The sequence below is a fragment of the Necator americanus genome, chromosome X (assembly GCF_031761385.1).
Source record: "Necator americanus strain Aroian chromosome X, whole genome shotgun sequence".
Taxonomy (NCBI): domain Eukaryota; kingdom Metazoa; phylum Nematoda; class Chromadorea; order Rhabditida; family Ancylostomatidae; genus Necator; species Necator americanus.
Window position 1 is genome coordinate 18,338,151 of NC_087376.1, and position 12,874 is coordinate 18,351,024.

Below are 12,874 nucleotides of genomic sequence, written 5' to 3' on the forward strand. Positions count from 1 at the left end.
AGTTGTTTCCTGATTATAACTATATTTAAAATCATTTGCGTTACTGCAAATGAGTCCCGTTGTGTGTCTCATGAAGCCGTGCTGACAGCCATTTGTTCCACTTGTGAACAAAGTGTAAGTAATGCAGGCTAGGGGTATCGCACTGAGCGGCAATGATTGAATGTACTCATCAGTATCGGTTCGGCGGAATTGATTGCTGTGAGTGCTCGTTGTTCTCTCGTTTTGCCGTTTCTTTTGTGCAATGCTCTTAACCGACCACACTCGAAACATTACGCTTGCAGGGGTGCGTATCGTTAGGTACCCGCAGCCGATTATCTGCAGCCAGATAAGTGCCTCCAGAAGAGGCTGTCGGTAGGCCAGAGCAGGCATATCTTGGGCTACCTGTGATCAATAAGCCACGCCCATCCACCACCACATCACTAAGATCATGAGCAATGTTTGTATTGCAATAACATGATAGAGTTGCCTTCTACGAAGGTTCAAAGAACAAAAGGCAACAACGTAGCAACGTAGAAAGTGGAAGAAAACGTAGAAAATGAAAATGCTAAAAATGAAGCAAAAACGCAAAAAATTTGAACAAGAACAAAACAGCATCAGAAAACATGAATGAAGCTGACTATGTTCCAAGGTGTAGAACCGAGAACCAGGTTTTTGAAAGATGTAGATGTGTGGTTGGAAAAACTGTATAGAAGATATGGATGTAGATTTGTATTTATACGGCCGTTTAAATCCTTGTAAGATACCGCAGTAGTTTGTGGAATTTTGATTTTTTTGCTTTACGCAAATAAAACGTACAATTATTTCCTGTTTCTGGTATTTCGTATGCAGTCGTTCGATATGTCATTATACGTAAACGATCGATACTCCAAACGGAGGCAATAGCAGAGATAGCGTGCCCTTGTGAGGCATGCTTCGCACCTCATTAGACGATGAGAGTCGCTGATGAAGGATGTGATGGGCGGGGCATGAGGCACTACGCAGCGCAGTGCTCTGCTGACGCTGCGCAGCGCAATTAACGGTCGCCATTGCCAGTCGTTTTCCCTAATGATTGGCTGTCGCGGCGGCTGCGGATACCTAACGACCTCCCGCTTGCAATTATACAATTCAGAAATGTTGCGACCAAAAATGTAGCACCAGCGGGCCAAGACTGGGGATTTCCAATCAGATGCTTGCTGAACAATGTTTTTGATACACCACAGACGTTTGGTGGATTAAAATCTATGAACTCTGACATTATGGTTCCATTTATTATCACTCTTAGCTGAACAAGAGTGCCTTTGTCAGTGGGTGTTTCAGTTAATCGAGAACCATGCCTTCTGCGTTTCCAAAAGTTTTGCATTCGTTATCAAAGCAGAGTTCCTAGTGCCCGTTGGCAGGATGACCTGTCAAATTCAGTGGTATTGATATCATTAAGAATGCAGACGAACTGGGCAATGAGGTTTGTTTGCCTCCAGACTTTGTTCTTACCGTTGAATAACTTCATATGCGCGGTTGTTGATGCTCGGCATGGCTTTTTCATGACCTATGTGATGAGCATTCCCTTGTGTTGTCATTTAGAGGAGTGAGTGTGTCTCTCGTCTTTGCATGTGAATACGGTAGTTTTAGCGCCTGGTTAAGAGATGTCATTTCATTTTGCAATTCGCGCCTCCGATTGAGGAAATGTAAACTGTTCAGCTCTTCGAGAGAGGTCTGCGAATCTCGCACCTTGTTAAGAGATGCTGATGGAATTCTCATATTGCCAAGAAAATATTCCTTGTGCACTGGAGAGTTAACCATAGAAGATGTGTCAGAAGAAATTTCCAGTGAGTTAAATTTGTTGAGCGGCCTTTGTAATGTTCTTCCACTTGGCGTGAGTAGTTTTATCGTCCGAATTTGTCCATCTTTGCTTTGAATAATCTCGACAACTCTGTCATATATCCAGCCGCCGCATGGGATCAGTTCTTGTTCTACAAAGACAATTTCTCCCGTTTTTGGGATCACATTCCTTTTATGTCTTACTTTGAGATGTCTTTTTTGATTATCTCCTAACGCTGTTAAGTACTGCGTGGTCCAGGTACCCCAAAACCTGTTGGATATCATTTCTGAGAATTCTAGTGCTTCTTTTGCTTGTGAGACGCTTTGGGTTATGTTAGAACCATAGCCTTCATCATGATCTCTGTCTGTAGCAATATTTGGGACTGAGAATTCCAAACCTTGGAGGAAATCGGCAAGTCGTGGAGGAATCTCATTAACGTCACTTCCACTGAATTCTGCGATAGGTCCTGGGTTTATAATGGGGTCAATTTGGGCGGTGATAATCATTACCATTTCAAATGAGGGCTTTCTTCGTCCCACGGCTTTCTGAAACTCTTTTTTACGGAACCTACTAGGATTTCCTAGACTCCGCCCATCCATAGCAAAACTGGAAGATTGAAAATCTATCTAATACCTTCAGAAGCAGAGTAGTTCATAACTGAGCCTCCACTGAGATCACCTTTCTGTGAAAATATGGTGTATGACCTGATGATCTAGTTTGAAATTGCTTCCACGTTCTGTCCTTATAAGTTGCGGAACTCCTCAACGCCTTATGAAGCGGAGAAAACTGTTTAGAAATGCTCCAGTTGGTAGACTTACAGTCACTTCTAAGTGGACTGCTCTTGTTGTTAAGCAAGTGTACAAACATATGTACATTCCTTCATTCATTTTTGATTCAAATGTCCCCATGAAATCGCATCCAACATCTTGAATTGTCATCGTAATTACCAGCAGAACTGGTGTACACTTGCTTAACTACAAAAGCAGTCCATTTAGAAGTGACTGAAAATCTATGAACCGAAGCATTTCTAAACAGACCGTGAAACTTTTTGTTGAGTAGCAAATTTCCAATTATCTCCTTAGCTGTACGTGATGGTTGTGGAGTCTAATATTTTTGTCATACTAAAACAGCTTATGTTCTCTGCCAGCACAGGCATTTTTGATGTGAACGGCTTGTTTGATTATGGTGGGATGGGGATATAAGTAGGAATTTCTCGTAGCATATGGGAAGATGGCGTTTTGAATTCTAGATTCAAATTCGGATTATTACCAAGTTGTCTCTGATGAATTTCTGATTTAGAGATCTTTTTGAGTGCCTTGTAATCGACTTTTTTAAATGTATTTCTGCTATAATAAATTTTTCACACGATCTCAGACTAGCAGCAAAAATTTCTTCTGCCGATTCAAATTCTCATATGCTTTGTAGCATTATTTGTAAGCTTCCTTTCGCATTACATTTCTCCACCCATCTGACTGGAAGTTTAGCAACAGTTGTCAATGTTCGCAAGGCTTTCGTCAGGCTGCAGAATCTTGATAAATCGATTGTTGCGGATGTCGAAGAGGTCATCTCCTCAATAATGCTGTAATGTACAATTTTGCTTCCATTTTCTGTGTAATCTGTGTAATCTGTGTCTATGTCGCTTATCAATCATAACGGGCAACCGTTTAAGTCATCAACAAGCCAACGTAGTTCACGAATCCATTCGTGATCGTGTGTATGGGCTACAGTTACACCGCGTGTTCCCGCATCTGCAGGATTTTTATGTGTTTTTACATAACAAAAATTAACTATCAGACCATTAAATGTCAAAAATTGCCGCATTTTTGCTATACTACCCGTCTTGTTAGTAACAAAAATGGAAGGTTGCGTGAAGATTTTGTCCATGTGCGATCTCACTGTCAGTGATCATGCTCACTTCCGTAAACATATTTTTTGCAACCTCTGTTATTGTGGTGGCCAGGCGCAAAGTTAATACAATACCTACTAGTTCCAGTCTTGGTATTGTTTGAAAGGTCTTTTTAGACACAAGTCTAACCTTGCCGCTAGTCAGTTGTGTGACTTGATTGCTCTCTTCGCACCTTAGATATGCGCATACTGCTATGGCGACCATACTTGCATTAGCAAAGACCCAGAGTGAGGATTCATCAGCAGCAATATGTTCACTTATTAAGCGACGAGGTACGGTAGTCGATACATCGTTAACCTCTTTTAAGGCCACGTTCCATTTGTTGCGTAAATCTTCTGGTACAATTCCACTGTATGCCAATCGCATAGATCTCTCGCAGCGATTTAAGAAGATTTAGATTTGAGATTTTTTTAGCGATTTAAATTCAATTAATAATGGTGCTGTTATCCCCAAATGATCATACACTGAATTGAGTTGACTCACAATATTTCATTTCGTGAGTTTCTCTTCAAAGGTGAATTTTGTCTCTACTGAGAACTTTTTTTTTCTATGTCGTAATTAACACCCAAGAAGTTCATTTTGTTTCCTGGTAGTCCATTCTCTTTAGAGATAGTAGCATTTACTTCTGTATTGTTCGATATGAATTCTCTCAAGTTAAAAACAACTTCGCAGAGATATTTTTGGCTTCTTTGTACTTCGAAATGGCTTCGTCTACAGAATTTGCTTGAAACATGATATATCCACTTTCAAATTTCTGGCTATTTTTTTTGATAGCGGAGTATATTTCAAATTGAGAAACTTTAATATTATCAAGTTTAAAATGTTGGGAGATGCGGTTATTCAGAATGATAATCTTTCGAATCTATAGTGCGTAATGTTTTCCGTGGTTGTGTTACTTCTTCCATCCATAGGAATCTGCAAAAATCCTTATGAGGATTTTGAAGCTGTATTTGACTGAATGCTGCTTTATGTCACAAAGGACTACTATTTCGGAAAGTCGACTGGAAATTAGAATGTCGTGAATTTTGATTGAGGGAAATATTTCCTTCCTGTTTGGATGACGCGTCAAAAACGATTCCGAGTGATTTTGGTTTGTTCAGTTTCCATACTCCAGAATGTGGCATATAATACATACTGCAGACGTCTTCAATCATGATTTCAACTTTTTCAATAATATCTTTTTCAAGATATTCAATAAAGATTCTGCAATACTATTCTTTTAAAACTGGGTTCATGACCAGCTGATGGTACAGAGATACAAGTCTGCGATGCGCAGTTACATAATTGTCGGAGAGATCAACACTGTTGTTTTGTAAATGAAATGGTGCGGTTACGTAGCCATTTTCGAACGAAATTGTTTTTGAGTATTCTCTGAAGTAGTGGTAAGCAGTGTCGGTACTTTTTGCAGTGTCCGTACTGATGCCTAATCCATCAAGTTCGAACATTTTTTGCACAATTTCTTCTTCTGATCTTACGTTTACTAACGTTAGACCATATGTCATACTTGTTTGATCATCCGCAAATTGTGGATCTTGCCCTCGCCCATTTATGCTGAAAATGGTTTGTGAAATGTGTAATTCTAAAGCGTGGCAGCTGTCTAATATAAAATTGTAGTAGTAATTTAGTCCTATTGAAATGTGGGAATTTTGAACTCTTGGGTTGCAAATGTACAGATCTTTATTGCGTGAGAACTATTTATCTTCCTTTGTCAGTTTAAACGGTGGAAAACCATTTGTACTTGTTGGCTTTGTTTAAATCTGAAATCGAACTTCATCACCGAATCCTGTCAGAATTTTGAGCTGTACAGTTGTTGAATTTCTCAATGTGTCCTCCTATGCCGGACACAGTACACAATTCCGTAGGGAGAGCATGTTTTGTTGCCATTTCTTCTGTTATGAGCGTTTTTCGCGCTCCAGTATCAAAGAAGAATAATACTCTTTCAAATTGTCTTGTTTTGTAACTTTAAATGTTTCCTTCTGCTGTCATCAGCGCGATTTGTTCTTTGAGCCGGTAATTGCGATTGTGGTATTCCGAACACTTGTCTGCTATGTTTGGACCGCTTGACAGACACAAACTTTTGTTGTGAGCCTTGCCAAAATGTGGGGCAATCTTGTGATTGTTCGAAAGATATTTGCAGCAGTTTTTTTTTTGACAATATTTCGTTCAACTTGTACTTCTGTAACTGTTCTGCAGTAAGCAGAGGCGTGATCCTGATTTCCGCAAAACACACGCGTTTTGATTTTCTTCTTACTCTTACACTGTTATTCTTATTCCTCCTACCATAAGAGTTACTACAGTTGTAATATCTTCTTACTATTTATTGTCGTCCCCGGTTAGGTTTAATTTCTCCGAGTGAGGCTGGTATTTTGTCAACTGTGTTTGCAGCGACTCAGCGCTGAACTTGATTGGTTTCCTGTGGGAAGTAAGAGGCATTTTTACCTATGTAAATTTGACTTTTTCTGCGAGTTTATTGCGTAGTTGTTTATCATTTTTTAGTGTCTGATCTCTAGGAAGATATTGGACGGTAACTGAGTGGTTTTCTCAGTTATTTGAGCTCTTTTTTTGGCTCTTGATTTGTCCTGATCTCTATAAATGAGAGGAGGACTTGACCTACCGTGACCTCTCTGAATGAGACGGGCTTTTTGGAATATTCCAGTTCTTTGGGCTATTCTTTAGCTCTTGAATTGTCCTGGCCTCTAAAGAGACCGGACGCCAGTTAGTTTGGCCGATGCACCAAAAGGATGTATAGCGCCTTTGTAGAAGATTGTTCAGTGGAAATCTTTATCAGTGATAAGATCTTTGATCCGAATAACAATAGAGTACTGGAAGACGGTAGCGCCAATACACACACTAACTGAGATCAGCTGGCATGCTGCCTCTTATGTAGTACGCCAACAACGACAACAAGAGTACACTTATTAGAAACCAGTAGAGTAAATACAGAATAAAGTGCTGTGTTTGTAGAACAATATTTCTGAGTAGGTTTCATCCCGTTTCCAGAATAGAACAGTCAATTTTTTCCTAGAATTTGGTATGCAAATCATGAAATTGAAGATCAAAGTCACGGAAATGGGACTCTGAGTATTATGTATCTAGCGATCCTTGGGTTATATCTGAAGTTACTAGTCAATTTTGTTCAGCTTTATTCACCTTTGTAAATTTTGATCGATTGCAAAATCAGGTACGGCAAAGGCAAACGTGAATAGAACAACGTACATAGGGAGGCAGAGTCTCTCTCTTATGAGTTGGATTTTCAATTTGATTAGTTCGCGTAGCAGATAATAAGAAATGACTATCTTGAAAAAATATTATTCTGTGAACATAACATTCTCTTCTGTACTCACTCTGTTCTTTAGAAATATACTATTCAAAGTAGTATCACCACAGTAGCTCGATATGTGGCCTAACGTATCTGCCGAGCCAGCGCACCTAGCTGATACAGCTGAATTAAAGGTTGACGCAGTCTGTGACAAAGTTTTGAATGATATAGAATCTTTACAAATTGACATCATTCAATTGCTCTCTTTATCCTGAAAAATCGTATCTACTTGATAACAGAAGAGATACAAATTGTTGAAAAGATTGCAAAAAATAAATCCTTTGTAGAAGCCCAAAAAAAATTCAATGTTCAGCTTCAAAAGTGGCAGCAGCTAGACCATAACAGAAAAAATAACAGAAAAGTGATTATATGTTGCGAAACGTTCTGTAGAGCTCTATGCCGGCAGAAGGCACGGCTCAATTGTTAACTATTTGCGAACGTCCAAAAATCAAACTGATTACGGAAAACACCGAAGTTGTAGTTTTCACTGCGGGAAACAGAAAGCTCATTCAACTAAAAAACTAAGGAGCAAAAGTATCCCACAATAAGTGGTTTTCTTGCATATTTTCATGCATATTCTTGAGTTGAAACATGTCACTCTAGTCAAATTTTCAACATTTCCAAAGTCACGGAATTATTTGTAGCTGTGAGAAGAACCAAAACGGTTGCAATGACCTGTACATTAGCACTATGTAAATAGCATTTCAGTGTTCAAACAGTCGTTTTTCGTCAAGAGCAACATATCTTTGGAACGTAGTTATCTTGGAGTCAGCCCTGCTAATATGTAGCCAAAGGATTTTTTTAGAAACTGTTTGAACGCTAATTTTGAGACTACTTATTGAACAGAATCAATCGATCTTTTGCTCACAAATCTATTGTTATCCTGATATAACGACTAAAATCAAATTGGGACGAATGGTTGAGAAAAAAAGTTTGAAAAAAGATTTGTGGAAGAATTATCAATCTTTCTGCACGAGAATTCTTTAGAACATATTGCTTTTTCTAAATTAATAATTTTTGAAATATAATATAATATGATATATAATATAATATAATATAATATATAATATGCCGCTTTGCAGAACTGCAACTCCTGGTCGTTCGTTCCATTTGCTGCTTGCTATAAAATTAATCAAGATAGTCTTCTTGCATTTGACAAGAATAAAAATATATTCGGACTTCATACTATGAGGTGAAGAAGCAGTGCTCAAAAAAAGAAAACAAGACAGAGTGTGGCCCTCTCTGTACTTTTCTCTAGCCGAACAGGGAAAATCTCCCACTTTTCATTCGCATTTTTTCCTCATAGCTGCTGTAAAAAAATCGGAAATAGACGTGCCCAAATTTATTTACTAGACTGGTGGTACATAAGAAATAACCAGTAGAGTTTTTGCAGTCTTGCATGGTGTTGACCAGTCGTGAACTAAAGGTCAAGTGAAAGCAGTCACATTGTAAAACCAAGCCACGCTGATAAGACACCACTTGGTGAACATATTCAATTAGTCGAGGTCAAAGTTGTCCATGGTCGCACGACGTCAACCAGCGGAGTCAAACGAGATTTGCGTAAAAACCATTTTTTGAAAGCTTATAACCCGGATGCCGGAACAGAAGCTCTTGGTTCCTTGGTTTTCCCCAAATAATCGGTTGTTGCTGTCGCAACAAAAAAGTGCAAGAGGAGCAAGAGATACTCCAAAAATTGTTACAAACTTTTTGCTGATACTTCTCTTTAAGTTGTCGACGTAATGATGCGATAAGTCCGCTGCTTAGGGAATCATTGAAGGATAAAGTTTTTGGTGTTAATAAGTCCGACTGGCAACTTGATAGCTTTAATTCAGGATTGTTTTCGCATTTCCGAATATGTATGTGATCAATACAATGACCTAACAGAGCCAGCCTATGTATCAAGAAAGTGTTTTGTCCTCAAAGACAAGTTTGCTGCTTTTATCGACACTGGAGGGAGATGGAAGGATTGACCAGCTCACAGGAGTTTCAGACCAACGTTCGCGCACTCGCGGTGGAGCCTCTTACCAATCACCTTGATTTTGTCACAAACTCATTCTCCATAATTAAAGTTCTGATCCATCTTGGAGCTTAATTTATGCTCATGATCAATGTGTTGCTGTTTCAAACGTAATACTGAATCAGCCTTATTCTGCTGTTTCCTCATCTATTTTTACAAAGAGAACCTGGACGCACATCGATTAGAAAAATCAAATCGTTCACAGTTCACAGCACAAGCTGCCTCAAACGCTGAAGCGTCGAAGTGACTGTTAGCAAATGTTGATATGGTGAAGATAAGGAAGACCGAAGTCTTTCTTCTACAGTTGCCGAAAGATTATCGGAACAATCGAAGATAATTCCAGTGAAACTAAATCGAAATGTTTCAAAGAAACTCCGGAGGACTTTCTCTGCATTTCAGGTGAGGCGAATTGGATAGATGAACAAGTCCGACAAGCAAAATATACAAAGTGAATAAAAATCTGAAGAATTGTTTAATAACCTCATTCTCTGCAATTTCCTAACATCAGGAGAATATCACAGTGATTAGCGGTCTGAAGAAAATGGTTGAAGATCACTAAGAACTGTAACTCTTTTATCCAATATTGTTCGACAAGAAAAGGGACATAACAAATTTCAAGCACAAAAAGTGAGAATAAATGTCCAGAAGCATTTTAGATGAAGAAAAAGAGTGCTCTTACTCCAGCGAAGAGCGAGTATCAAATTTGTCTCATCCATTGTACTCAACGGGCATTTCTTTCGAGTTATTTTTGTAAAAACATATCCTATCTAAATCCAATCATAGAAGCATTCTACGAAGCAGAGATCGTCAACTCAGGAAACTCAAAATCTTGCAATTGTAGAGTGTCCAATGATGTTTTTCTGTGACAACAGTGGTGACTGTAAGGTGTTTGTTCTGATTTAAAAAGTTGAATTTTAACAGCGTTATGGCAATTCGATATTCGAATGCTGAAAACATCGACATTTTTTCGGTTTTTTCCCCTGAATTATATAATTGAACGACGATAGTTCCTGTGTTTTGGTTCAGCTGGCTATCGTTGGTTTTGTGGACAAACTGGATGCGAAAAAGAAAAAACATAATCGGAACTTGGACCAATCACTAATGCAAAGGAACTCTGAACAGCAATGGTTATCGAGACTTCAGAGAAATCATTTCTCCGAAAGTGGGAATAGTTCCGTCTTCATCTTGAAAACAAAGTTTTTGAAGCAAACCTTTTCAGCTGGAGGAAAGAATGTTCTCATTCCAGTAGTACCATCACTGATCGGAGATGTTGGAAATTCAGAGAGAATGCGTCCAGGTGAAGGTTGCTGGAAGCAACCTCGAGTAGAAGGTCCCATTTCTGTCAATGGCGAACGAATTGATGAAGTAGGTCCCCTGAAGTTTTTTCATTACAAATTTTTTGCATAGCGTACTAGACATATAGAAGTTTCTAGAAGTTTCCGAAAAAAAAACATTCTGTACAGTTACCTGTATCAACAGGCGAAGATCTCAACAGCTCCTCCTTATAAAATCTTTCGGAAAGACTACTGATTCCCTTAAGTTTCGAGTCCACTACAGCAAGCAGACATTTGATTAAATTGAGATACTACTTTTTTGAACTTAAAAGTTGGATCTCATTGCAAAAAAAAGAAAGAATTATGATATAAGATTTGAGGCTTTAGGAGAATCTCAATTCATTTCTCAGAATTCTTTTTTTTTAAAATCGGTTTTCGTTTTCATACTTTGCTATGAACCAAGAAAGCTAAGGATTCTTCTAAGCATTTAAGCGCCACCTTCATTACTGCTTTGAGAGTAAAGGTCGCTGATCACATTTGTACATTTGGAGGTGAATAGTAAGGGTTAAAATGTTCAGCGCTGATCAATCCCTTAGCGATGCAGCAGCGCGTTACACTTTAACCAGTCCGAACGTCCGACTAACGCCGGACATCAAACTTGTTGTACTGCACACTCCACTCGCCATCTCTGACGAACAGAAATAAAAAATAGTGACATTTTCTGTAAAACTAAATTGTATTTTTTTCGAACCACACTTTCTTCGTTCTTTTTTTCAAAGAAATTTGAGTATTGATGAAATGATAATGTAATGAAATGATGATTCCACAGGGTTTTTTCTGAACGCGTCAGTACTATATTTGAAGAGTACTCAAACTTCAGTTTACATCTATGTTCTTTTGCTACTGCCAAAATTTGGAAACATTTTATTCGAAGTTCGTATGAGTTTTCTTCTTCTTTTTCTCTACAATTAGCATTGAATGATGTATTAACATGAAATGACCTGAACCTCATCATCGAACTGACAAAGATGGGGTTCCAAGCCACATTACATAAGCCCCTCTTAATGGTTCCTGGCACCAGTGCAGCAACACGACATCGTGGGACTCGTCTAGCTGCTTTCTCGAACTTCGTTGCACACGCGTTCACACAACCACACGTGACAGAATAAGCCCGCTATCATATAGCATGACGGGTCTATATGATGACTTCCCAGAATTTAAGAACTAACCGGTGTACCAAGTCAGTATCATTATTTTAGCAAGGTTTGGTAACAAGTAGTTTACACCAGAGACTCAAAACGCTTGCTTTGTTAGAGGCGGTTTCGAATTATCAATCGCTCCGATATATATCATGATATATAATAACGGGCTAATTTTGTCATTTTGTCACGTGTGTGTGTGTGTGTGTGTGTGTGTGTGTGTGTGTGTGTGTGTGTGTGTGTGTGTGTGTGTGTGTGTGTGTGTGTGTGTGTGTGTGTGTGTGTGTGTGTGTGTGTGTGTGTGTGTGTGTGTGTGTGTGTGTGTGTGTGTGTGTGTGTGTGTGTGTGTGTGTGTGTGTGTGTGTGTGTGTGTGTGTGTGTGTGTGTGTGTGTGTGTGTGTGTGTGTGTGTGTGTGTGTAAGAGAAACGAAATTGAAAAAAGGGGTGCGACGGGCGTCAAGTTGTTAGTTTGGTAAATAGGATGTTTCATTGCCGTGGCCACTGGGCACCTTGCTTTTCACCTTTACGGCTCCTCCGCGTGTCTATTTCCTTCTTCGTTTGCCTCAAGTTGGTAGCATGCTTTCCTCAGAATGTGGAAACATGCATGCAAACGGCTGCTTAAATAGTAGCGGACAGTGTACATGATCTGACGTGGAACGTTTTCTTCATCAGTAGGATAAAGTTTTTCACGTCATTTTGTGCTAAAACATAACTGATTGATAACTCTTGGAGGAAAACAGGAGGAAAGCCCTAATTTCGAGTAATACTTTCAAATTGTGTCTACATTATATTGGTATCGACGGAGCGTTTGAAGCTGAAGATTGAATATTCCCCAAATGTAGAAAACTATGAATTTTTTTGCCTTTATTTATAATAAAAAAGTTGAAGAAAGATTGTTAGAAATACACAAGTCTAATTTCACAGAAAAGGGCACTAGTATTGATTTTCGTTGATCAGTGAAGGGGAGCGAAGCGGACACTAGAAAAAGTCTGAAGTCCGACTTTAGCCGGACGTTGGGACTGGTATATATATGTATCCTTAGACTGAATATCCATTTGTAGAAGATATTGCTGTGCATCTAATGGGGAATGAAAAGCGTACTCTATAATGCATTGTTCAAGCCCGGTGAATCCGTCATTGTTGATCACTGCGGCAATCTGCGTATTGGTCGCTTTGAGCGAGAAAAAAAAGCACCCGAGGAGACACGGCCGTACACTGGCCATGCAACGCGATATGTCATATTATTGCATGTCAGTAAATGTCGACTTGTCGATAAAAGAAACAATTTTTCACCTTGGCTGAAATGTTGTTTAGCCTGCAACATACTTATCTAATCCCGCCTCTTCGCTTTATTATCTATTTGG

General features: G+C 39.0%; 2 protein-coding genes across 4 annotated transcripts in view; one reads left to right on the forward strand and one right to left on the reverse strand.

The window, feature by feature from the left end:
- The window catches only part of RB195_023991 (uncharacterized protein), a gene marked incomplete at both ends in the record, with an annotated part of 38,905 nt that extends 28,360 nt beyond the window's left edge, over positions 1 to 10,545 (forward strand). The window contains 3 exons of one of the 3 annotated variants that reach the window (XM_064211620.1): positions 10,064 to 10,199; positions 10,257 to 10,402; positions 10,501 to 10,545. In XM_064211620.1, the coding sequence (XP_064067501.1) occupies positions 10,064 to 10,199; positions 10,257 to 10,402; positions 10,501 to 10,545 (327 nt within the window). Of the gene's footprint in view, positions 1 to 10,063; positions 10,200 to 10,256; positions 10,403 to 10,470 lie in introns of all 3 variants that reach the window. The other 2 variants (XM_064211622.1, XM_064211621.1) reach the window with 2 other exon arrangements.
- On the reverse strand, positions 1,516 to 2,301 carry RB195_023996 (uncharacterized protein; the record flags this gene model as incomplete). Its single annotated transcript, XM_064211627.1, has 1 exon — positions 1,516 to 2,301. One exon carries the CDS (start codon positions 2,299 to 2,301, stop codon positions 1,516 to 1,518), a length of 786 nt encoding a protein of 261 aa, XP_064067508.1.
- Positions 10,546 to 12,874: the final 2,329 nt, after the last annotated feature.